This window comes from Halichoerus grypus, chromosome 12, assembly GCF_964656455.1.
Source record: "Halichoerus grypus chromosome 12, mHalGry1.hap1.1, whole genome shotgun sequence".
Taxonomy (NCBI): Eukaryota; Metazoa; Chordata; class Mammalia; order Carnivora; family Phocidae; genus Halichoerus; species Halichoerus grypus.
In genome coordinates this window covers 100,017,399-100,043,745 of record NC_135723.1, presented here as the reverse complement: position 1 = coordinate 100,043,745, position 26,347 = coordinate 100,017,399, and the positions used below count along the sequence as shown (strand labels likewise).

Here is a 26,347-nt window from a genome sequence, read left to right as displayed (position 1 = left end):
CTCAAAAAAAAAAAAAAAAAAAAAAAAAAAAAAAAGAAGTCACATGAATCACCATGCCTGTGTATGTAGACATACACAGGCATGGTGATTCATGTGACTTAATTTGACCCCCCAAACCACCCAAGCTCTGAAGCTTCTTTCCAGATTTCCCCACCTAATTTCTTCTTTCTCCTTTAGAATCAATCCCCTGCCGAGCCTGATGATTCATTTACCCACAAAAAGCTGCAGCAGCACAGACTGAGCTGCACGCACCTGCCAAGCCTTCAGCGTCCTGGAGCCTCCTCCCATCCCAGCAGTCCTACCGCACCCCGTCCCCAAGTGAGGGTGTCTCTACCTTAGAGAGACCCCCAGGCACATCAGCTGCCTATGATAAAATCTCTTTTAAATTCTTCAGTAAATTTGTGGGCTTGGGCTTTTCCTGGGCATTTTTAATGATTTTGCTGACTTTCTCCCATTCGTGGGGGTACCCCTCCCCTCCATGGCTCTTTATAAGCTCATCAGCCATGTTCAGAAGCTCTACTGCCTGGTTTTCCCTGGCTTGGCCCGTTTCTCTGTTATTAAAAGCACAGACTCGCCCCCCACACCTTTTAATGATGTTCTTAAGAGTTTTGTTATCTGTATTCTGGACATAGTCTCTAAGGTCCCCTGACTCGAGGTCCTCCTTCCGAGTGAACAGCACAATCGTGTACTTCAAAACTTCCTCTCCGAAGATGTTCTCCAAGTCCTTCACTGCCCTTTTGTCCTCCGGAGTGAACCGTCCCAGCTGGAACACCAGGACCAGAACCTTGTTCCCTTCTTCACAGCAGGACAAACAGCGTCTGACCTCCTCCTCCAGCGGGAACGGACCCTCCTCGGCACTGGTCATCAGGCAGAGCACGGGGGTGTCCACAACCACCACCTGCAGCCTGCCCCACATCCTCTTGCTGCTCTGGCACGTCTGGGTGACCGGCTGCGCTTGGAACCGAGAGCGGAAGTCGGGGTTCCCGAGAATGGTGTTCCCGGTGGCGCTCTTCCCAGTGCCGCTCCTCCCCACCAGGATAATGCTCAGGGCATCTGTCGAAAAGAAAGCAGGAAAGATTGGTGGCCATGAGCTGATCTGGGTGCAGCTTTCAAAGTGCTGCCAGACGTCACGGCAGAGGATGCTCAGAGAGCACCCTGGCCACCCTCTCACCCGGCAGCTCTATCCCCAAGCACGCTTCCGGGCACTCGCTCTGAGAACCAGAAGCATGACTTGGACCACCATCTCTGCCCCGCACTCATCCATGACATGGCACTGTTTCTATCTCTGAATTCACTCCCTCCTTCTGGTAACTTCCCTGACTCCCTGGCACCCTGTGAGTGCCGCTGGCTTTATTACCCATCACCCACTCAGCTGCGTCCAGCCCCCACATCTCGATGTCTTCCTGTTGCTAGCTAATGCTAACTGCAGCAAAATCTCCTTGATGGATTTGAAAAATTATTCCACAGAATTGACTTTTCATGAAAAAGCAACTACATATATCATTGACAGATTTCTAGTTCCTTCATTTGGATCACCAAAAATTCATTTCTCATTAAAACCACATTAAACTGAGTTGTCTTTCATTGATGAGTCAAAAGGCACCTCGTGGTTGTAAGAATGAATGTACGCTCATACTGTTTTGTGTAGTGATGATGGAGAACAGATGTCCCTTAAAATGGAATGAGAGATGCTAGCGACCTTGCAGTGGGTGTTAGTGGGGGCTCCTTACAACTCTGCACTTGTACTGTGGTCTTTCTCTTCCATGCTGGCCTTTTCACAGTTCTCTCAATTATACATTCTTTGCCAAGTTACCCATATCCACCTTAAAACAAAGAGGGAGGAAAGCCTACCCTGTGCTCTTCCTTCCAGGGGAAATTATTGGATTGCTTATCCTGAACCCTCAATCTCATAGCTATGCTTAAAGATTCATCTTCCAATAGTCCCATATTTGTCACGATTTCAGTCCCTGCTTCCACACCCTCAGAGGGGGTGGTTCTCAAGAACCTCTGTGATCTGGTCTATAATCCCCATCCCACATCGAGTAGAGGCATGAACCCTCCATTCCCATCATGGCCACTCCGTTGGCGGTAGGCTTAGCCCCACCTCCTTGCTTCCGATTGCTGGAGTATTCTCTGCAACGTCTTCCAGCTTTCTGCCAGCCACCCAAACCTGCCCATTCTTCAAAGCCCATTTCAAATTGGGCTTTCCCCACACAGCCTCTCCTGACCTTCCTGCATGTCTATACTTCTTGAGGAGGCCCCCCAGCGCCTGGCCCTCCGTGCTGACTATGAAAGGGCTCATAAACAGATACACTCCTTTGAGTCCGTGTTCTTCTCAGGGGAGGGCATTTGAAGTGAAGACAAAGGGGTGAGTCATGCTGACCTGGAAGAATCTCAGCTCAGGGCAATAGAGCGTGTAGCCCTGAGGGCATGGGGACTTCCGCTAAAGCCATGGTAGTGTGACTGGGCTAAGAAACCCATCTAGTGCCTTGTGAGGATTCAGGCTCCCAGTCCTCATCCTTCTCTCTTCAAAATGGCCTCCCCTCTCCAAAAAGAGAAGAGTAAAGAACCAAGAAGTCAAGAGAGGGAGAGAGAGAGAGGGAGTGTCAGAGCAGGCTTAAGAGAAAGAGAAAATCAAACCAACGGTCCAGAACTATCTATCTCATCACCAGCACTGAGTCTTGAGCCCTGGGCAACAGACACACAGTGGGGAAAAGAAGAGATTGGAAAAAGCTCATTTCCTTCCCTCAAGACCTTCACCATCCAGTTGGAGAGAGGGGAGAAGGGTCAGAGAGAATTAAAGACAGTTACGTGCATGGAAAGGCACATAACTTCAGTAACCTTGGAGAAAGAGAAAAGTTAGTCAGTAGACTGGACCTGTCCTTTCTATCTTCTCTCCACCCTTCTCGTATATTTCATATCTAGTTTCTGAAAGCATCTCGAAAATGTTTTTAGACACCGTGTACCTTCCCCTTTGAAGCTGCAGGGCCTGCCCCCATTCTGCTGCACCATACTCTCAACTGTTTCCAGGAGCTTGTCCACCTGGTGCTGTTCTTCTTCCCCCGTCACTCGGTAGTTGAAGATGCAGAACCGGTCTTTGCACTCCTTGATGAGCTTGTAGAGAGCTTTATTTCTGTTTTTCAGGAACATGTGTAGATCCTGATCCCCTAGGTCTTCTTTCCTGGTGAGGAGAATGATCAGGTACTGCACGAATTTTTTTCCAAAACTGCGCCGGATGGTGTCGAGTACCGCCTCATCTTTCTCGGCGAAGGAGCCCAGAGGCGTCACCAGCAGGAAGGCATGGGGGCGCCCAAAGGCATGTCTCTGGAGCTCCGCTTTAAAGCCCTTTAAAGACGAGATGTCTGGAGTATCAAGGATCACAACGTTCCTCTCTCTCCAGATTCTGCTCCCAGACACAAACCTCTGGGTGACTGACTCTTCGCTGAATTTGGTCTCAAACTCTCGCTTCCCCAGAAGGCAGTTCCCGGCTGTACTCTTCCCAGCTCCGCGCTTGCCCACAAGCAAGACCTTCAGTTCCGACGGCCCAGGGTTCGGCTCACATCCTGGGGCCTGAAGCTGCTTCTCCTCTTGCCCTGGGAGGAACAAAAGAGCAAATTCAGAGTCTCTTCTTGCAGCTGAATGCAGAGATGTGGACAGGTTCTATGCTTTCTCATTCTTGTCAGTTTTTACAGAGAATGCCCGTAGTGTTCTGAGCAGCAGGACTCTAGTCCCAGTCAGAAGCTACCTCCCTGAGTAAAAGCCACAAAAGGGGCCATGAATAAATGAAGAGATGTAAAACGCTCCAGATTTCCCAGGAACGTAAAAATGTTAAACTTGGCCTTTAGTGCTCTTGGTCCTTAGAGTTCCTTTCATTTTACTACCAAAGGTAAGTGCCTGGGCCATGAAGTCCATGGGCTAAAGCAGGACAAGGGAGAATCTGAGTTTAAGATGTCCCTTCAAAAAAAATAAATGAATAAAATGAAATAAAATGCCCCTTGGTAGTATATTTATAAAATGTTATACTACTCAGCAATCAAAAAAAACAAAACAAAACAAAACAAAAGAATGAATGGATGAATGAACTATTGATATGCAACATGCATGGATCTTCAAAGCATGCTAAATGAAAGAAGCCAGACACAAAACCACACGCTATCGGGTCCCACTCTATGAAGTTCAAGAACAGACAAAATTAGTCTATGTTCCCAGAAGTCTGGATTCAGTTCCCTTTGGGGAGACCCAGCAGAAACTTGTGAGATGATGGAAATGCTCCAGATCTTTATCTACATGGTGGTGACATACGTGCAGATATGTAAAAAGTCATTGAGCTAATATACTTAAGATTTGTGCATTTTACTCTGTGTTAATTGTACCTCAATAAATGGCTGTAGAAACCTGTGCTACAAAACTATCCCTGCCCTCATGCCGTGCCCCCACCACTTCTCCTCAATCCGAGGTCAGCACCAGACCTACAGGCTGAGCAAATGGCAGAGTCAGCCACTCCAGGGAACATTCAGAGTCTGAGGCATCCTGGGCGCTATGCACCGCAGGTCTGGGAGGTGGTGTCTGAGCCGTCCCTGGGTGTCTGAGCCGCAGGTCTGGGAGATGGAATGAACATCCTTTAAAGAAAGCCACTGAAACACCAGTGATGGCGTGTCCTTCTTATGTTGTCTTCGAAAGCTCCGACTTCCCCCAAATCACCTCATACAAGTCTGCATCCTATCAAAAGTCCCTTCCAATGCCCTCATTCTGAGATACCCCATGGCTCCCCATGGCATGCTATTTCCTCAGGGCCACGAGGATCATTTGGGGACATAACACGAAAGTTCCTGGAGGTCTTGACTGACGGACATCAACAGAATTTTAAATCCCTACTTCTGCCTGAGTTCACATATTTCAGGCTAAGTTTACTCATCTGTAAATGAGAATAATGATAATACCACCCTCTTCATAGGGCTGTTAAGAGGAATATATGTGTATGGTTATTATGAGAATTATGTTATATGCGGGAAAGATTGAATTATTTATATATTTTTACAGTACGTAATGTTAATTGTGATTATTATCACTAAAATTGAATAATAACTATTATCATTATTATTTGGGGGAGTTCTATGAGGACAGAGAACTCATCTATCTTATTCACTGCTGAATATTCAGTTCTTGCACAGAGCAGGTCCAGAAATAACCTGAAAGTCCATCAGTAAAGGGATGGTTGAATTAGTCACGTACGCCCTTACCGTGGACAAAATTGCACCTACTAAACAGAATGAGGTGGATCTATACAAACTGACTTGTGCAGTGTGCAGGATGTATCATTAATGGCAATCATTACACGGATCCTGACCTCCACCACTGAATTCTACAAATGAGTGTTATCCATGAAGATGATTACTGCTTTCCCAGGGGGAGTCAACATTGTACAGTTCTGGATCCAGGGCCAGAAAGACAAGGCTGAGTCGGGAAAGAAGCCACGAAAAGCAAGCCCACCTCCATAACATTTCAGGGAAGGCCCGGGACACCCACACCATGTCCAGAACCTACTGCCAAGTGTTAGGAGTTCCCTGGGGGATAGGCTGTGGACACCAACCTGAGCTAGGCCTCCAGAGTACATCTTCGTTCCTACTTATCTAATTTCTCCACTTCATTTTGATGCATGATGCATTCAAAAAGATACAGATGTAAGCTTAACATTTTTAAGGATCATCTTACCATGTGGCTTGTCCTCCTTCTGAGACGTGGCTTCATTCACACAATCCTAGAAAATAAAGGGGAAAATGATGCACAGGGACCTAAAATTTCATCTTTTCGCAAAGTAAAGAAATGGAGATACAAGTATATAATTTAGAGTAATTTGATGAGGAGGCTGTGGTCAAATCAAGGCCATGGTCATGTTCCGTGTTGGCTTCTGGAGACCCGTCCACAATGACAGTAGATCTTAAGACCCCACTGCTGTCACCACAACAGGCTTCCCAGAAGTATGAAGATGGGTCTTGTTCTTGCTCAGAGGAGCCCCACAAATGCCATCTAACCAAGGCATTGAGCCTGAAGCTCCAACTTTCCTTCTCCCCAGTCCCCAATAGTAATGGCAATTCCTTTCAAAGTCTTCCAGAGTTTCTGCTCTTCCTGGAGAAAATCTAGAGGCTTAAGAAGAGCTACTGGACTTCCTGGAAGAAGAAACTATAGCCCACTGGTGTCTGAATGTTCATCTGAGGGACCAGGGGAAGGGAGGAGATTGGGTGTGAAGCTCCCACACATCTGGTGTCTTCTGCCTGCATTGCGCCCCCAGGATAGAGATAAAGCTTCTTCTGACATAAGAACCAGGGAAATTTGGAACTTTCCCCATCCAGGTGGGCAAGTGGAGCCAAACACACAATTGGTATTCCCTTCCCCTGCCTGGCAAAGCAGACTCGCTCCCAAAATTTAAATTGTCATAGAATCAAAAGAGAAGGTAAAAACGATACACAATCCTGATGAATCTGCTATTCCTAGAAGCTTCCAATACTTTATTTTAACCATGCCAGCCAAGGAAATTTTCCCTCTGCTTTCTTACCTGGCCTTACCCCAAGCTGTGGATCCCTTCCACCATCCCTCTCCCTGGATCTTCTCCTCGCAGTTCTGACCATCAGACTTCTTTCATCTTACCTAGCACAACTCAGATTCTTTCATGTGTTTTAAATGCCAAAGGTTGTTACAATGCAAATACGTACGATCTAAAAATTAATAATTTTAAAATTTCTAACTCACTGTAAAAGGAGCAGCTGCTAATTAACATACATCCTTCTGTGTTTTTCTAAGTTTATACGCATACACTCAAGCATATACGAACACACAGGGAGACTTGCTAGGCATCTTGTTCTGCAATCTGCTTCATAATATGTGCTGTACAGCTGTACAAGTCAGGATGCGTAGACCAACACCGTTTTTTTAGGAGATGCTATTTGCTCCACAGCATGGGCATGGAACATCCTGTACTAATGTAATGACTATCAGGTTATTTCTGGCTTTACTATTTCAAAAGATGCCATGATAAATATCCTTATACATCCATCTTTATATATGTGAATGTTTTTATTTCTGGGTAATAGTCCTAAAAGTGGGTCAGTCTCTGGGTTGTTAAAGTCCTTAATGTCTCCATAACTTATGTGAACCTTATACACATCCATAACAATACTAATAACAATAATAATGGCAGCTGATAATCACCGAATGCTTACATCTCAAGTATTAGCAAATAACTTTGTAAGCATTTATTTCATTGACTCCTCACAGAAATCTCTGAGATACGTATTTTATCTCTGTTTTATGGATGACAAAAATAAGATCCTGGGTCAAGGAAATGGATATGAGTTCCGTCCCTCAGGGAGTCTGTGGGGAGGCAACCACCGCAAGTATATTCACAGCAATCACTTGACTCATGGGGCCATGTAAGGAGCGCCATGATGGAAGGAAGGGCCAGCAGGGAAGACCCTCTGAGGAAGTGAGCTCACGCTGAGGCAGATGGATACACAAAAGCAGACATGGTACATGGTCAGATAGGAGAGGGGAAGTGTCCAGGGGAAACAAATCACAGGTTGGAACCTCCAGTGTGGACATGAATGTAAGTCAAGGACCACAGGGAAGGCTAGTGAGACCAACACATGAAGAGCAAGTTAGAGGGTGAGGGACCAGCTCAGGTCAGGGATTCTGAACTTGATCTGAAGATCAGCGGAGAATCACTGCAGCATTTTAAACAAGAGGGTGTCGTGTTCAGGGTACATTGCAGAGAGCTCATCTTGTGCCCGGATCCTCTCTGTGGACATCCCTGTTCCAGACAGCCTTCAAGAGAGAGACAGATGGTTATAAAGGAGAGAGAGGGAGGGCAGACCTAGGAGATAAGAGAGTGACAAGTTCTCTCGTGCCTCAAGGTCCTCACCTGTAGAAGATGAGTACACAGAGTGCTTGTGAAGACTTCATCCGTTCATGTGTCTGGGACTCAGTAAGTACTCAATAATTATTGCCTTCCTTCTCACTTCCGTCCTGTTTGGGCTTAACGCTCATCAGTTCTCAGAGTTTCACTCTGACCAACACCGCCCCCCACGCTGGATTATTGCTTGATTTACCTCTGCTGGCACTTGCGTTAAGAATCCTCTGTACCAACATTCACTTACTTACCCTGCATCTGGAACTCTTTTGTGTCTTATGCATGAGTCACTCAAACCGAAGTGTAAGCTCCTCAAAGGCAAAAGCCTGAATTTTTGTATCTTCCTTAGCTACAAATACATTTTCTATTCAGGTTTAGAAATTAAAGAAAATACCACTCTGGCTGTTGTGTATGAAACGGATTGAGGGTAAGGCACAAGAATGAATGAGGGGAAGGTTGTTCGTAAGACAGGATAGGCAAGAACCGAGGCTGGCTTGGACCGGACTAGGGGGGCAGCAGAGATGGAGAGAAGTGGGTGGGTTCCAGGCACCCCGACCACACAAGACTTGATGACTTCTCAGATAACAGCTGCCAGCTAGTAGGGGCAGCAAAGCTGAACTCTGGGTTTAGGTTCGAAGAGCATGGTGAGCAGCACAACCATTTACCCAGTTGAGAGGAAATCAGAAGTCTTAAAGATTTCAGAGGGGAAACCAAAAGTCTGGACATATGAAGTCTGAGATCCTATACGAGAGCCGAGTGGAGATGTCAAATAGCAGTTGGATAAGGGAGTAGGATTCAGAGGAGAGGCCTGGACTGGAGGAATGAATCTGGAAACCATTAGCGATCGACAGAGCTCAAAGCTGGAAGGCAGAGTTGAGGAAAGCCTAGAAGATGCCAGTGTTCAGAGGTCATGCAAGGAGAGCTCGGGAATCTCTGGAGTAGCCAGAAAGGGCAGGAGGAAGAAAACAAAAACAGTGTAGTTGTATTGAAGCCAAGGGAAGAGAGGGTCCATTTGTGTGTCCAATACTGTGAGGGATATAGTTAGGTGAGGACTTAAATGTATCCATTAATTTGGTAATAAAGTCCAAAGTTCAAAGGCTAATACTCAAAGCACCCTACCGTCTGGTGCCTCATCTTTGCAGATCATGGATAAATATCTCCTTAAACAAAGCCTGTGGTCCATCACACAATACCACACCTCCCTTATCTGTGCCCGTCATCCACCACGAGCTCTAGCAAGAAAGATCCTTGCAGACCTTAAGAATGTCTTACCAGGAATCCGCTGCCTTCATTTCTGAAGTTCACGATATATGGTCCTCCATTTTCATCCACCAGCCTCTGGACCTGGCAGAGGAGCCCCCTCACCTGACGGGCCCGCTCCTCCTCGCTTGCCTTATTGTTCAGAGCACAGTATCGGCCTCCATGGTTTTCAACCAGCTCGGCGAGGTATTCCTCGCCTTTGATGTAATCTTGCAGAGAGTCATCCTCCAAATCATCCTCCCGAGTGAAGACGATAATGATATACCTCTTGGCTTCGGCTCCAAACAACTCGTGGATGCCCCTGACTGCCTGTTGGTCCTCCACCTCATAACGGCCGATGGGAATGACCAGCAGCAGGGCGTGGAGGCTGGGCGCAGAGAGCTCCAAGCAGCGTTTGATGTTGTATGGCTTGTCTTTGGCACAAGACAGGGAGGAGAAAAGGTCGGGGGTGTCGATGACCACAACCTTCCCCTCTCCCGTGGCCCCGCTCATTTTCCGGCACACTTTCGTCACCATCTGGCCACTACATCTGGACACAAACACAGTTTCGCCCAGAATCGTGTTTCCTGTGGCACTTTTTCCCGCACCACTGCTCCCTAAAAGGAGAAGCCTCAGTTCCTGCATGGGGCAGCCGGGCTCCCTCTGCTGACACGGGCTCCTGTCGGTTCTGCTGGACAAAGAGCAACTCATCAGTGTGCCACTCATGAACAGTCCATAGAGGAACAGCAAGAAAATGCATTCTCTTTTTAGTTTCTCCCCAAGGATTGGGACTACTGATGTCAACTCAGACTAGATTAGGATAAGAAATCCTGTTTCCCAGGATCCTTTCTGTGCTCTTGTCTCTGAAATAAATCAGTATTGGTAAGATGTCACACACTGTTGGTTGGCTAAGCCAACAACCCCCTTCTGTCTATATTCATCCCCCACTATACACACTGGGGGAAATGCAGACACTATGATAGACAGAATAATGCCCCTTCCCAAGATTCTCCCTGGAATCTGTGACTACGTTATTTTACATGGGAGAAGGGACTTTGCCAATGTGATTAAGGATGTTGAGACGAAGAGATAATCTTGGATCATCCAGGTGGACCCAATACAATCGCACTGTAAGAGGTCCTTCCAAGAGGAAGGCAGGAAAGTCAGAGTAAGAAAAAGGAGATGTGAGGACAGAAGCAGAGGTCAGAGAGTGAGAGAGATTTGAAAATGCTACACTGTTGTCTTTGAACGTGGAATAAAGGGTCACCAGTCAAGGGGACTGCAGGCAGCTTCTAGAAGCTGGAAAAGGCAAGGAAATGCATTCTGCCACACAGCCTCTGGAAGGATCCTGCCCAGCACCTTGATTTTAGGACTTCTGACCTCCAGAACTGTAAAATAATAACTTGGTGGGCTTTTAGCAACTAATTGTGTGGCAATTTGTTACAGCAGCAAGAGAAACTAATACACTTTTTCTCCCAGCTTCCTTTCAACTGGGAGTGGCCATGTGACCCAGTTCTACCTGATGACAGTTGAGGGAATATTTCCTTGGGCTTTCTTCTTATTTGGAATTTAAATGTGATATCTGGGGGCTCCTGGGTGGCTCAGTCGGTTAAGTGTCTGCCTTCAGCTCAGATCACAATCCCAGGATCCTGAGATCGAGCCCCACTTCAGGCTCCCTGCTCAGTGGAGAGCCTGCTTCTCCCTCTCCCTCTGCCCCCCCCACTTGTGCTTCCTCTCTCGCTCTCTATCTCAAATAAATAAATAAGATCTTTAAAAAAAAATAAATGTGATATCTGGAATCACAGCAGATATCAGGAGGCAATGAGGTAACCAACAAGAGAACAAAAGGTCAGCGTGTGCCATCACACTGAAGGGCTGCAGAGCAGAGAGAGAAAAGAATCCCTGATGACATCACTAAGCTGCCAAAACATCCTTGAGATCACCTTTTTTTTTTTTAAGATTTATTCATTTATTTATTTGACAGAGAGAGAGAGAGAGAGAGCCAGAGAGCACAAGTGGGGGGAATGGTAGAGGGAGAGGGAGAAGCAGGCTCCCTGCCAAGCAAGGAGCCCGAGGTGGGGCTCGATCCCAGGACTCCGAGATCATGACCTGAGCCAAAGGCAGACGCCTAACCAACTGGCCACCCAGGTGCCCCGAGATCACCTTTTTGTTAAGTAAACAGCTGGTATTCTAAAGATCTAGCTGTTGCTACTCAAATCATGGTTCACAGCCTAGCAATATTGCCAATAATTGAGACCATGTCAGAAATGCAGAATCTCAGTTTCCACCCAAACTTCCTGAATAAGAATCTGTAACTCAACAAGTTCCAGGTGCTTCTCACGAACACTCACGTTTGAGAAGCACTGGTGTAAGCCACCATTAGTTGAAGATCAGCATTCCCAACTGAATCAGGATCCACTTAAAGAGCCGAGTTTCCCAGCACCATTTCTTGAACAGTCCATCCTTTTTCAAATGATTCTGTCAGATACCATGTGCCCTAATTTCCTCAAGTTTATGCCTAGGTTGTCTGTTCTGTCCATTAGATGCTCTCTCAGTCTATTCCTGAACCAGAAAACCTTATTTACTAAAACCAAAATGACTTAATATTATTCTACTTAAAATATAACTTTAAGTCTTCATTACATGATCCATCAGGTAGGTCCCAACACCTTGCTATTGTTCAAAATTGTCACACTCTTCTTGGTTTTTTAATCTCCTGTAGGACTTTGAAAATCAGTTGTCCTTGTCTTTAGGAAATCCCTGTTGAAAGCTAGAATGCCATTGCATTGAATGTGTAGCTTAGTTTTAGAACTGACATTTTCATAGTGTTGTTGTCCTCCCCACTCTTCTTGTTGGTCAGTTTTAAACATGTTCTAATTTCAACCATTATTTCTTTTTGATCCATAAATTAGGAGAAGAGATTATCAAATTTAAAAATGTGTTGGGAGATTTGCTATCTTTTTTTTATTTCTAATATTATTACTCTCTGGTCAGAGAACAACATCTGTAGAAAATATTTGTCACTGGTCGAGATTTACTTTTTAGCCCAGTAAAATTTTTGTAAATGTTTCACGTGGGCTTAAAAAGAATGTGTAACTGGCAATTGGGGGTACCTTTCCCAATCAGGGACCCCCACCTCAATTTTACCACCTAGGCTCCAGGTACCCAGAAGGTCCAGCATGCCCTTCTCTGCACCACTCTCCTGTCTGTCTGGAAAACTCCTCACCATTCTTTACCACTTAGCTGAAGTGTCACCTCCATGTCAAGCCTTCTGTGATTTTTCCAGATTGGGCTGATCATGAGCTCTTTTCTGGACTTCTGCAATACCACTCTCACTGGTCCCCCTGTTTCCACCCTTCTAGAGCCTATTGCCCATCAACAGCCAGTGTGCTCCTACCAAAACAAGAGACAGATAATGTCCTTCATCAGTCCAAAATCCCCCAATAGCTTCCCACTGACTTGAAGTAACAGGCAAAGCCTTTGCAGTGGTTGACAAGACCCTACCCAATCTGGGCTCTAGCTGCCTCTCCGATCTCATTCCCCACCCCTCTCCACCTTGCTTTGTCTGCTGTAGTCACATCAGCCTCCCTGCTGTTCCCCAAACAGGTAACCTTGGGGCTCTGTGCTGGTTGTTCATCTGAACTAGAACATGCTTCCCCCAGACTTGTGCAAGGCAGCTTCCCTTCTTTTAGGTCTTTACTGTAGTGTCCCTGTGGTGCAGAAGGCCTTCTGCAGTCATCCTATAATTAAGAGCAACCCTCCCTGCTGCATCCACAAGCATTCCATGTCCCCTCCCACCCTGTTCTATTTTTCTCCCCAGCAACCACAGCAACCCCCTTTCACATGGTGCATTGACTTGCTTATCGCCTTTTTTTTTTGTCTCCCCACCACTGAAAGGTAAGTCCCGTGAGAAGGAGGACTTGCCCTGGTTTGTTCACCACCGCATCTACAGCTTAGAGAAGGCATTCACTGCTAAGTACCTGCATGTGACTGAGTGGATGGCTATGGACTTGAAGAACGAAGACGAGCAGCTGAAGGAACTGAAGAGTAGGACAGGAGAGCCCTGCGGCTGGGAGAAGCCGGGGAAGACAGTGCACAGACTCCTCCCCTGCCCAGAAGCCCACCACAAAAAAAATGCAGTGGACTGAGTGAGGTACAGAGAAGCTCATCGGGCCACAGATGGGCTGTTCTCTAGATCTGCATCTCTGGATCTCCACAGGATGCGGGAGGCAAAGCCGCCTCGCCTAGAACACACACCTCAGAGCTGTCACGCCAAGGAGAAACAGACTTTTTGGTAGCTGAGGTCCAATCACTGTTGGGACACTTCTAAGAGTACCTTTGTACCACGACACACCCCTGAATGAAGAGACCCTCTCCCTAACTCTCCATCCCCCTTAGTCTCCTTGGCTTTGTTCATGGTGCTGTTCCTATCTGATAGTATTTACTGTCTAGCTTCTATGTTCTCTTTTCTCTCTACCACTCTTAGTATGAAACTCCATAAGCACAGAGACCACGCCTGTCTTGTTCTGTGTCCCGAGGTCCTAATACTGTGCCTGGCAGGTAGCATACACTCCCTCAGTGGTGTTAAATGAATGATCATGGGGGAGAGGGGTGACGAAAGGAAGAAAAACAGTTCTTAGAAATGAAGAGAGAGATTGAAGTGATGTCACTTTTTTTTTTCATTTTCATTCTGCTTTATTAGGTATTTATTTTATTTTTTATTATTATGTTCAATTAGCCAACATATAGTACATCATTAGTTTTTGATGTAGTGATGTCACTTTGAATAATAAAAGAGAAGTAACTTGGGGGCGCCAGGGTGGCTTGGTCCATTAAGCCTCTACCTTTGGCTGAGGTCATGATCCCAGGGTCCTGGGATGGAGCCCTGAGTTAGGCTCCCTGTTCTGCAGGGGGACTGCTTCTCCCTCTCCCTCTGCCTGCAGCTCCCCTTGCTTGTGCTCTCTCTCTCTCTCTCTCTCTGCCAAATAAATAAAATCTTAAAAAACAAAAAAGAGACGTAACTTTATATTGTATCCCAAGCCAGTGAAGTGGTATTTTTTGTACATCAATTTTTTTTAAGTTAAAAAAAAAAAAAACAAGACACTAATGGGTAAATAGCTGAAGGACACAGACACCTCCAGCGGGTCTGAAGAAGAAAGGAATTTATTTCCCACCTCAGCTCCACTGTTTTACATGATTGTCCATCACGGTGACTAAATTAGTCTTTGCTGAATTCCTAGCCAGGCCACCATATTGAATCAGGACCCACCCACCTCCATGTGGACAGTCGCCAACCTGTGGCATTTTCTCCCCAGCATACAAAAACACTTTTAAGGACAAAAAGGAGCCAAAACACCCCCCTCCCTCACTCTCTCCTTTACCCACACTCCCCTCGGATCATCTCCCAGACCGCTCTGGAGACCCCAGCAGGTTAACGGAGACGAAGAAAGACAACTTTCTCTCCAAAACTTTAGTTGAGACTCTCCAGCAGCCTGCACTTCTCAGGATATAGGCCAAGGGGGCCGTGGCTCCGGCCATCCAAGCAAAGCTCCCAATGGTGTGGGGATCTGTCCCACATTAAGGGGCAGTTCACACCCACAGACAAAGATGGCCAGAGAAGCTTCCAGAGCCCAGCCTGGGGAGGACTCAGTCCCAGCCCTGCAGGTCAGTCATCAGGAGGAGGAGAAAGAGTTCCAAGGTGAGAGCCTAGGAGGCTTAAATGCAGGTAAAATCAGAGTCTTGTTTTTGGCAAGCACCGGCACCTTCAGTGCTCAGTTAACGGGACCCAACAGTGCACGGGGAGGAAAATACTAGAAAAGTGAACGTGGAAGACCGGAGTCTGAGCTGCCAGCTTCGCAGAGCCTCCCGCGGGCTCCCTCCGGCCCAGAGCGGGCCCTGCCATCGGCCCCCACGTGGGTTGGGGGCGCCCCGCGACGACGCCCTCCCCCTGGAAGGCCGCGACCCGCGCGCCAGCCCCCGAGCCCCACCTGCCACCCCCCGCCCCCCAGGCCGGGCTTGAGCGGCTGGCTGCCCGGGAGCCCGAGCCCGCTGCTCGCCCTCCAGGGGGCCCCGCTGCCCGCGCTGGCCGCCACCTGCCGCCGCCTCGACCCCCCGCGCCGGCGCGCACGCACCTCGATCCCGTCCCCGGGAGCGTCGCAGGCTCCATGGCTCTGGGGAAGTCCGTGAGGTCCCCGCGCGCAGCGTGGAGAGAAAGCAACTGCGAGCCCGGCGCGGCAGGGGCGGGATCTTTATGACAAACTGTACTTCCGCGCAGGAAGAGGTTTCTAGGCTGATGTACGAACGGGACGCACACAGGCCGTCGGGTGGGTTGGGGGGCGGAGTTCGCACGGGTGCCAGGTTCGCGCGACCGCCGACCCAAGGGCAGGCAGGTGGGGACGGGAGAGCGGAGGCTCGGGCTGGGGCTGCGGCGCCCGGGCTGGGGCCCAAGCCGAGCTTCGGGAGGGTCCGCAGAAAGGGTCACTGTGCAGGGGCTCCCCGTCCCCGGGACGGGCGTCGTGACGCCTGCAGAAGCTGAGGCAGGCCAGGGCGGGCACGGCGCCCAGCAGGCGGTTCTTCTCCAGGTGATCCCCGCTACCCGGGCTCCCAGACCCCTTCCCGAGACTGCGGAAGCCGGGAAGCCGCTGATTTCTTTCTCCCTCCCCCACCTCCAACAATTCCTCACACCCCTCCAGGGGGACCCTCCAGCCCGACCTGGGGAACGCTCTGCTTCCCAGGCTAGGAGGTTCCTTCCTAGAGCTAGTGAGACATTTGAAATGCTAGAGCTTCCATGCTTCCCAATGGTTTATAAACGAAACCCTTTTTGTGAGTGATAATAGTTTGGGAAAGCTCCCTGCTGCAGAAGGCAGTCGAACACTGAGAAAGACTTATTTTATTGTGGTTTTTTAAAAAGGCAACGCAGGCATAACATTACATAAATTTACCATCTTAACTATTTTTAAGTGCACAGTTCAGGAGCCTCAAATACATTCGTTGTTGTGCAGAGCTCCGGAACTTTCCCACCCTGCAACAATGAAACTCTGTGCCCATTAGCCCCTAATTCCCCTCCCCTTCCCCCAGCCCCTGGTAAGCACCTCTCTACTTTCTGTTTCTTTCTTTTTCTATCTTTCTTTCTTTCTTTTTTTAAGATTTGATTTATTTATTTGAGAGAGAGAGAGCTTGGTGGAGGGGCGGAGGGAGAGGGAGAAGCAGGCTCCCCTCTGAGCTGGGAGTCCCCCATGGGGCTCCATCCCCCAAGGGGCTCCATTCGAGGACCCTGGGATCACAACCCAAGCCAAAGGCAGATGCTTAACCAGCTGAGCCACACAGGCGCCCCTCTACTTTCTGTTTCTATGATTTTGGGGGCTTTAGATACTTCATATGAGTGGAATCAGACAGTGTTTGCCCTTTTGTGACTAGCCTTATTCACTTAGCATAGGTTGTGTCCTGGAGGTTCATCCTTGTGACAACACTTTTAATGGGAATGCAGAAGCTGATGACCCATGGACTTGAGCTCACACTATCACACCAGGCTTGGTCTTTGAAATGTCTGAGGTGGTGCTGAGACTTCCAGAGAGAGACCCAGAGGAGGGGGGTGGGGGGCTGAGCAGGTTTTGAGGGGCTGCTCTGTCCTAGGGGGGTCCACCTCCCCTCTGGGCTGGTCTTCATGTTCCACCTCGTTAGGAAGCCAAAGAAAACCTGGAGATACTGGCCCTGCCCACCAAGGACTCGGGTCTACACAGGCTACATCTTGGTGAGAAAAGCCTCTCGCAGGGGTACCTGGGTGGCTCAGTCAGTTAAGCATCTGCCTTCGGCTCAGGTCATGATCCCAGGCTCCTGGGATTGAGCCCTGAGTCGGGCTCCCTGCTCAATGGGGAGTCTGCTTCTCCCTCTGCCCCTCCCCTCTCCTGCTCTTGCTCTCTCTCTCTCTCTCTCACTCAAATAAATAAATAAATAAAATCTTAACCAAAAAAAAAAAAAAAAAAGGCAGCCTCTACCATGCCCCACCCAATCTATGCTCCTAGTAAGAAGGACCTGTTCTAGAAACAATCCCCACCCTCTTTGGGGTGCTAGGTCAATTCACATAAAATCAGTTTATTAAAATAATCAGACAAAAAGCCTTCAATCCCACCCTGTGATCATCCCAGCTGTGCTGTTCCCAGAAGTGGAGGTCAGTTCAGAGGCAGAGAGTCATAGCCTAGTGGAATATCATTTCCCCAAAATAGAGAAAATAGTAGACTGAGTTCAGGAAAAGCTCGCTTCTTCTGAAACATTACGCATTTGGGGAGCATTCTGAGTAAAACCACAACTTCAAGTAATTCCTCATTGACTTAGCAGGCTGATTATCTGCTGAGCTGACCATTTTGCAAAATGATCTTTCAGCACATGGGCTTGTGGAAAATTGAATTCTGTGGGGAAGGCTGGTTGGGCTTGCATCTAGGAAAGGATGGGTGTTTCCTGCCCCCTAGTGGCTTTGTGGCTAATGACAGGGGCAGCAAGACCGTTTCCCCAGCACTTACTCTCAGAACGGGTGAGGAGGGAGAGGGCTGGCCTTCTAAAAATCATATAAGCCTGGGAGACACAAACTATACAAACAAGGATGAGTCTCCCAGGCCAGGCACCATATTAGACAGAGGGGCTCAAAGACCTTCAAGACAAATCTCCATTGAAGGAGATCAGTCAAATGATGGGAAGAGGGACTGAACTATGGTTAAGGAAAAATAGAACGTGTATTGTCATAGAGATGTGTTCAAGGTGCCATGGGAGCAAAGAGGAAGCCCCATAAATCCTACAAGATGAGAAACAACCAAGTGGGGAAACAAACAGAAACAAATCCATAAACCATTCATTTTCTGTGGCAGGTACGGTCATGGAGGACATTATAAGACACACGGGAGAATCTGCACAGTGCAGCTTCTGCCTATCCTAAGTCATGAAGGGTATGTAGAAATTTCCCTGCAAAGGACATTCAGGCAGAGGGAGAACGGCAAACCCCACAGGCGTTCAGGTTCAGCGTGCTGTGAGCAGCGTGGGCGTGTGGGGAGGTGGGGTCAGGCTGGAGGTAGGAAGACCAGCTAGAGGGTACTGCAATGGTCCAAGCTCGATGCGCAATGGAAAAAGGAACAGATTGATGATATATTTAAAAGATGAAAACAATGAAATAAATTTTAAAGAGGCTAATTCAGGGTTGCCCTCGCAAGTGTTCAGGCTACCACATCAAAGGGAGTGCTGTTCACGGCATAGACAATGCCTTATTTCCAAAAGTTGTGTTATGTTTAACTTCATCAATGGGAATTGTATGTTTACTACAACTTTGGCAGATTGTAGTGAAGTCTCTTGTAACTGAATTTGTATATTTTGACAGTTTTCTGATGGAATGAAAAGTCTTATTCAAACAGAGTCCTTGTTTGTTACAGTAATTATTAAGAAATAATATGCTTATTTATAAATGTTTCACTTGAAGAAGAGACACAATTTTCTCATTCACATAATGAGGCTCGTGGTCATGCCAGACCGATTGGCTGTGGGATGTGGGGCACTTCTAGTGGCCTTCGTGGAGACAGAGCTGTGGGAGGCCCATGTTTGGGAGGGGTGGAGGGAGAGAGGAGCACTTTAGCTCGGGCACGCCGGGTCTCAGGCACTGGAGAGAGGGTAAGCAGAGAAATCCCAAAGATCATGACTGATTCCTCCTTCTCATGTTATTCATATCAACCCTCCATTGGAAACAACTGAAATTAAGCAGGATAAAAATGTTTTCTTCTGCTCAAAAGCATCCAGGAAGCCATAAAGCAATAAGGAACTACCAGGCCAGAGCAAGAACGGAAATGCATGCAGGAATGCTTTCCCTGCGGCGTGTGCCCCCCCACCTTCCCGGAAAGATGAGAACCTTTGCTCTGCAGCCTCCCTGGATCGGAAACCAAAGCCCAGCGGGAAGGGGCAGGGCGAACCTTCCTTGGACAAAGCCACCCCATCAGGGAAGACTGTTCAGGGCTCTGGTGGTGGTCACGAGAGCCCCGCTGCTGAAGGGTCGGCGTGAGCTGGTGGCAAAGTGCTGGAAGACGTGAGGGGGACGCTGGTCAACGTGATTAGGCCACGTGTGTTCGTGGAGAGGCACCCACATCAGTTAGGCTTCTACCCTCCCACAGAGACTGGGAGATGGGCTGGCATCTCCTCGGATTGGTACGTGTCAAAGGGATAGCGCCCACATCCTTGAGAAAGACAGTTCTGGGTTGTAACACTGGCAGGAGGCTTTTGAAAGATTTACATCTCCAAGGGGCAGAGAAAGAATCTGCAGTTACAAGTTTTCTAAAGTAAATTCTCTAAGAAGGGGGAGATGGTTGGCTAAGCGGCGGGGGGAGGGGGGCCAAGAGTCAGGCCTGATCAGTCTCAAGCTTAGTCGGGCTGGGGGATGTGAACACACCTGACTTCACCTGCACCTGCCTGGCTGCGGTGGCTGGCACGGGGGGCGGGGGTGGGGGGACACACACCTGCTGGCTGGCTTCTCTCAGGTTCTTGATTACGGTCCCGGACCCGCTCCAGTGTCGCAGGCCTAGCCCCTCACCACTGCCCCAGCCAACTACTTCCTAGCTTCTCCCCTCTTCTAACACGCCCCCACCTCCCCATCCCCACTCAGTGTGTGACCTCACGTCCTCATTCTTTAGGAAAACAGAAACGTGGGTCCAAAAGCCCCACTGCTGCATCCCCCCCCCCCCCAAGGACTCCACCTGCCTTCCCATTATCTCGACCGACCTGTCCAGACCCCGGCCTGAGCCCAGCTCCTCCGATTGTACATCAACCCCTCTTCTTCACCCTTCTAGGGACCTCGCTCTGGCAAGTGCCCCTCGCCCCGGGCCATCTGCGTCCCCTCTCTCCTGGACCACTACTAACAGCGTGCGACCATGCGTGTCCTCCCATCTTTAAAAAAGAAAACTCCCTTACCCGACTCTCCCCTCAGGCTACCACCCAATTTCTCTCTCCTTTACTGCAAATTTTGCTGGTGTAGTATCTAGACTCAAGATCGCCTTGGGAAGAGGCAAACTTTCCAGGCTTTATTTTTTTTCTTTCATTTTTTTCTCAAGGATTTTATTTTTAAGTAATCTCTACACCCAGTGTAGGGCTCGAACTCACAACCCGGAGATCAAGAGCAGATTCTACTGACTGAGCCAGCCGGCTCCCTGCCCCCAGGCTTTAAGCCCCTGGACATGGGGTGTTGGGGAGGGAGGGCTGCTCCACCTACAGACGATTCTGTCGGCACCTAGCAGGACTTTTTCCGGTACCCCAGGGCATCTTCTCCTGCCCCTACCCGGCTGCTGGCTGGAGAAGCAGAGCAGGATTTGCAATGAGCTTTCTTCCAACTTAGGGTCGCCCTGGAGCCTCTGGGCCACAGCCACCAACCCCGCTCTGTGATTCCCCCAGGGTGCTCTTAATTTGTTTTCTTTCTTGTGTGTTTTTGGTTTGGGGGTTTTCTGAGTGGTTTAGGTGTGGTTTTTGTTTTCCCTGATGCTGCTGCTATTTTTGGTTTGGGTTCCTGAAATCTTTGTTTTTCTGTCCCTTCTTCTCCAAAGGAGACTCCACAGAGGGGGTGAGCACCAGGCTGCAAGCTCAGCGTCTTGGCAGCACCAGGCTGACCTCGCTCTCCCCCAGGGAAGCAGGACGCTGCCCACACTGCCATCAGGTGCTGAGCAGGCAGAGGGGTTTAGCAAGGGGCCCCGGCAGGCCCCGGCAGGCCTAGAAGAAGAACCCCTTCCAGACACCTGCTACCAAAATCCAGAGGCAGATATGTTTTGCTCCTACTTCTCTATGTCCCAAGGGAAAACAGTCATGGGACACTTTTCTGTGGCCTCTGTTACTGTGAGAACCCCCCAGCCCCCACACTCCACCTCCCCACTCCACAAGGCCCAAGATGGCCTCTTCCAGTGAACAGGGAGAACGGGGGTGGTCCCCTGCAGTGAAGGGCCATGAAGGGCTGTCCTGAATGCTGGCTGGCTGTGTCTTGTTGTGTTTATTGCTAAGCAAAACAAAGTGCTCCCTTGTTGTTATGGTGATGGTCATTCTGTCTCCACCCCGGCTGGCAGCAAAGAAATTAATGAGTTGAATTGCTTCTGGAAGGTTCTAGAGAGACACAGGCCAGGCACAAGAGTCCCAGAGACCTGAATCGGCAGCGAAAATAGAAGGTTCTTAAACCGCAAGTGATTGATAATGGTAGCAAAACAGCTTTGTGGAGGTTAAAAGTGTGTTTGCATCAGACTTTTGAAAGGTCAAGAGCGGTTAAAAGCTAGTGAGAGACCTGAGTTTGACGTAAAGAAAGCCACCCAGAGAGAAGGAGCGTGTCAGCATAAAGGGAACGGGGGTTCCTGTAAGATTCTGCGGGAGCTTATAGCCTCCAGAGCCTCCCCTGAGGGGAGACAGCTTCACACTCATTCGCCTTCCAGAAGTTTCTCCAAATTCTCCAGAGTTGTTCACCTATAAAAAGCAAAGATTTCAGGAGAGGGGAATGGGGAATTATGGTTTAACAGACACAGAGTTTCAGCTTTACCAGATGACCAGTGCCGGGGATGGACGGCGGGGTGGTTGCAGGACATGACCGTGACCGTGACTGTGTGAATCCTGCCCAACCGCACACTTGGGGTGGAAGGGAAGGCTTTCAGCCATGACGCGACCTCCACCCCAGGTTGTTCCTCTGGGGTGTCTGGTTCATTCCCACATCTGCAGAACACCGCTGCACGCGAGGAGAGCTCCCTGCAGGCAAGGACCGTGGCCTCTCGCTTCCAGCTGCATCTCCAGCTCCTTCACTCCGGGTCGCTTGACATACGTCCCAGGAGTTACACATTCCTCCCGGAGCCCCCTTCGATAGTGTGGCTGGAGGAACAGAAATTCGGTCTGCCTTCCCCAGGACTTGGTGCATGCTGACTCTGCTCAACCACACAAACGGCAGGTGTTAAGGGGACAGCCACCACCCGCTCAGAAGACCGTGAAGGGGAGGGGTGTGCTCAGCAGCCTGGGACCCCAGGATTCGGCCACTGTCTGAACAGCTAGAACCTTTTCTCCTCTCCACAAAGCCTTTCCCTCCAGCACCACTAGACCTGCTGGGGGAGGGCGGGCATGAAATGAAAAACCGCCGGGGAAGACGAAGGTCTCTGCCTCTCTGGGCTGGAGGACCTGCCACTGCCACCACCCCGGCCAAGCCCAGCTGCAGCTGTCCTCTGGGGAACCCCCTTGTTTGGTATTTAAAGAGTATGTGTAGGGCCGCCTGGCCGGCTCAGTCAGAAGAGCGTGCGACTCTTGATCTCAGGGTTGTGAGTTCAAGTCCCATGTTGGGTGTAAAGATTACTAAAAAAGGGGTGCCTGGGTGGCTCAGTTGGTTGAGCGACTGCCTTCAGCTCAGGTCATGGTCCTGGAGTCCCAGGATCGAGTCCCGAGACAGGCTTCCTGCTCAGCGGGGAGTCTGCTTCCCCTCTGACCCTCCCCCCCCACATGTGCTCTCTCTCTCTCTCATTCTCTCTCTCTCAGGTAAATGAATAAATAAAATCTTTAAAAAAAAAAAGATTACTAAAAAAATACACTTTAAAAAACTAAATAAATACATAAATAAAGAGTATGTGTATCTCTTCCATAATCTAACCTGCAATTCCCTCAGAGCCCCATAGGTGTGTCCTGAGCTTCTACCCCAAAAGGAAGAAAGGAAGCAGGGAGCTCAGAGTTTGGCCAGCCAGCAGGGTGACGCGGAGAGAGTGCGAGTGCCAGGGAAAGGAAGATGGGTCGCTACGGGAAGGGGTCTTGCCCCTTCTCCCTGTGGATGTAGAGTATCCCACCTGGTCTCCTCAAGGATTAATTCCCCACCTTCTGGGGTGTGTAGTTCTTTCTCTCCTCTCTTCTATCTCTGTACCTCCAAAACCTGCGGGCCTTGCTTGGCACAGCAGCCCTGACACTTGACCCCAGCATCCCCAAACTTTGGGGAAAAAATCAGAAGGGCCGTGGCTTTTGGGTTTGCTCACAGCTCTGCCATGAGGCCCTCCGGTCCACTGGAGTCCCTGGTACTGCCAGGGTCTTGGCACTGAGTGGGTTAAAAATGGGAGCGTCTCCTGAACAGTAGGCTCCAGCCTACACACACCTGGACCAGCCTTACCTGCGGCCAGAGTAATGTCATTGCTCCAAACAGCTCAGGCAGCCACTAAATTGTTGTTCTCTCTGTTCCAGAATCTTCTGGGGAGAAGGCATTTACCCGTGGACAACAGGTTCACCCCTCAACTGGAAGTCCCTGAGGCCCCATCAGCAAACCTGGCCTGATCGACCTGCCCTGAGGCCAATCACCGAGTGGCCCAGGAGCTCTGAGGGGATTTTTGTGCGGCCAGAAGCACAGTTCTTAGAGGGGCCTGCTCCTGTCCACGGTTCCAGCATCCTCTTCCTTCCGCTATCACCTCCAGGCCCCTCCGACCGCTGACCTTGGCCAGCATAAAAGCCAGGCAAGAAGATGTGTGGGGCTAAGCAACAGTTTCTCTGTCCCCTGTCGGGGGAGTGACCCTCCCCGCTGCCAAGAGCTGGTCTGACTCCCCACCGACCGCCGCTTCCCTGCTGAAGAAAAGCACAGAACAGAAGCTGGGATGCAGGCATGTTCGGTGGGCCAGTGGAAGCAGATGCGGTCAGCACCCTCTCCCTTGCCCCCCCCTCCCCCCCTCTTCTGATGCACACTGCTCCCCCAGTCCTGAGCCAGCTCCCGAATCACTGGGGATGCAATTAGCCACTGGACACTCTCCCTAAATCTCTGCCTCTGGCTTTCCTTGGGATCCTGGTGCCAGGCCAGCTCCCCGGAGCTCCAGAGCCAGTGCTGGCCCCACCCTGCTGCTCCCTGAGCGCTGCATGCAGGGACCCCGTGAACACATGCTCTCCTCCAGCACCCCACCTTCCTAGGCTCCCACCAGACCCTCACCCCTGTCCCCAGAGGACACTTCCACAGCCGTGTCCGGAGCCCCTGCTGCTGGAATCCCTGGGGACTTGTTCTGCAGGCAAGGAAATGGACATCTGGCTCCCGATTTCGGCTTCCTGAGCATATGATGTCTCCTCTTAGGAGTCGTGGTTGGCCTGGCTCCTGGTCCTTTAGTGGGGAACCGAGACTTGAGGAGATGGTGGCCGTGGGACTGAATTCGAGGTGGAGGCTAATGGCCCAGGCCAGCACGCCCTGAGTGCCGGGGAGCCACACTGCCCTCGGGAGGAACTTGGAGGCCCGGTGATGCTCTCCTTTAGCGAGCACCTGGCCCCAGTCAGTGCTTGAGACAGATGCAACTGTCACCCCAAAGTCCTCGGTCATGCGGGGTGCTCAACTGGTTGCTGTTAACAGACACTCAAGAGGGTCCCTGCATCTTGAAAGGAGTGTCAGGGGCCAAGAGCCCTGGGGACAGCAGAGGCCGGAGATCAGGGCAGATTCATGCACCCCCGAATCTGAACGCCAGCTCTCTCGCCACCTGTGTGAACCGGAGCACGTTCTGGCCACTCTGGGTCTCAGTTTGCTCATCTGCATAATGGAGATACAACTCTTACCTAGCTCATCAGTTGTCAGGAGCCAGAGGACGCTGTCGGTATGACATTTAACCACTGCCTGATCAGGGGCCGCAAGACGTTTGGAAATTGATCACTGAATCCATTTCCGCAGCCGAAAAGCTGCCGGAAGCAGGGCTCACGGATCAGGTGGCCAGTGCAGCTGACTCGGGCCTGCAGCGGCTGAAGGGCAGGGGTGGGTCAGACCTCCACAGCTCAGGACTGAGCTCCGCGGGGCAGAAAATGAGCGTCTGGAGGAAGAGGGTTCCGAGAGGCGAGTCCAGGTTTACCCCAAGACTGTGAGACCCAGGGGCCTCCCTGACCTCCAGCCTGACGCTCTGCTGGGGAACCATACGCTGAGGCCTGCGCTTCAGCCCAGACACTGCCTGAGGCGTCACATCTACTCTGAGAGCCTGACCCAGGTCACTGCCAGCGTCAGGCCCCTGCCCCAAGCACCCAGGAAATGGGTCCCCTCTGACCGTGAGCCCCATCCTCGCTTGCCAAGCCCAGACAGGAAATTTCGGCCCTTTCTTTGCTGTGACTCTCTCCACCACAGCCCTGACCCCAATTTGGGGGTGAAGATCGGTGATTTCATGATTGTTTCTCTAACTGTGGACCATCCTGGTGTTCTCTACTGAACGTAATTTCTAGAAGAACCAGAAAAGGCCAGAAAGCCAAGAGACTCAGAACACGTACACAGCAGGTTCCCAAACCAAGCCCGGCAATTGTCAAATGCCAACATGCACCGTGGTAGAAACCGACGCCTCCCACCCCCTCAGCCATGACCCCAGCTTTCAGCCCCAAACCGCCTCACGTGGTCTGTGCCACAGGTGAGCTCGCGGGGACTTCGCGGGGACTTCATGCCGCCAATAGAAGCAGAGGGGCAGAAAGACGGAGGGACCGCTCGACTCACCTCCAAGTGCAAACTGTCCCCCTTCCCCAAGGACACGCTCCCCTTCCTGCTTCCAAACCCTTTCCTGCCCTCTTCTTCCCTCCCCTCTGTATTTTTGACCAATAGATCTTTCCCTTCTCACATTGCCAATTGTTAAGATGTGACCTGTTAATCAAAATCACTTCTGTTTGTGGCTTTTCTGTACGTGCAGACAAGAAGTCAGAAGATGTGAGAAAAAATCAAGGAAGCAAGTCAGTCATCACTCGTGGTCACTCCTATCCTTTCTCTCCTGGGGTCATCATAATTTGATAATTATATATGTGGCCAGAATGGCATTTTCTGATATCAACCCATATGTATTATCAGCCTGGTACCCCCAGTACCAGGGATGGTGGATGGTAGAATCCAGCTCGCCTGGCCACGCAACCCTCTGCGGGGCTTGGGGGACCAAGGATGTGAGTGCGAGCATTTAAAGAACCACCCCCCACGCCAACTAGACGCTACCTGAAGGAAAGCTACATCTTCCTCCTTCCCGGGGAATAATCAGGGCTGGGCAGATCGGCAGGCATCTGGCCCTGGGCCAGCTCTGCTGGAAACACACCTCACAGTGTCAAGACCGTTAGCCCGGCTAAAGTGACATCCGCAGGAAATGGTGAGGGGTGGGCATTCACCATACTGCAGAGCAGACAAAGGCAACATGGCAGACCAGAACAACAGCGGGGCCGAAACGCAAGGGAGCCGACAGACCAGCCGCGAGCCAGAAAGAACCTCAGAGTCACCTGCTT

At 50.0% G+C, this 26,347-nt stretch overlaps 1 protein-coding gene across 1 annotated transcript; it reads right to left on the bottom strand.

Annotated features, from left to right (window-relative positions):
- Positions 1-343: 343 nt before the first annotated feature.
- GIMAP8 (GTPase, IMAP family member 8) lies at positions 344-15,386 on the bottom strand. Its single transcript, XM_036122652.2, has 5 exons — positions 15,274-15,386; positions 9,176-9,830; positions 5,713-5,758; positions 2,967-3,593; positions 344-1,053 (listed from the first exon to the last, which is right to left on the bottom strand). The coding sequence occupies exons 1-5, from the start codon at positions 15,306-15,308 to the stop codon at positions 365-367; spliced, it is 2,052 nt and encodes a 683-aa protein (XP_035978545.2). The 5' UTR covers positions 15,309-15,386; the 3' UTR covers positions 344-364.
- Positions 15,387-26,347: the final 10,961 nt, after the last annotated feature.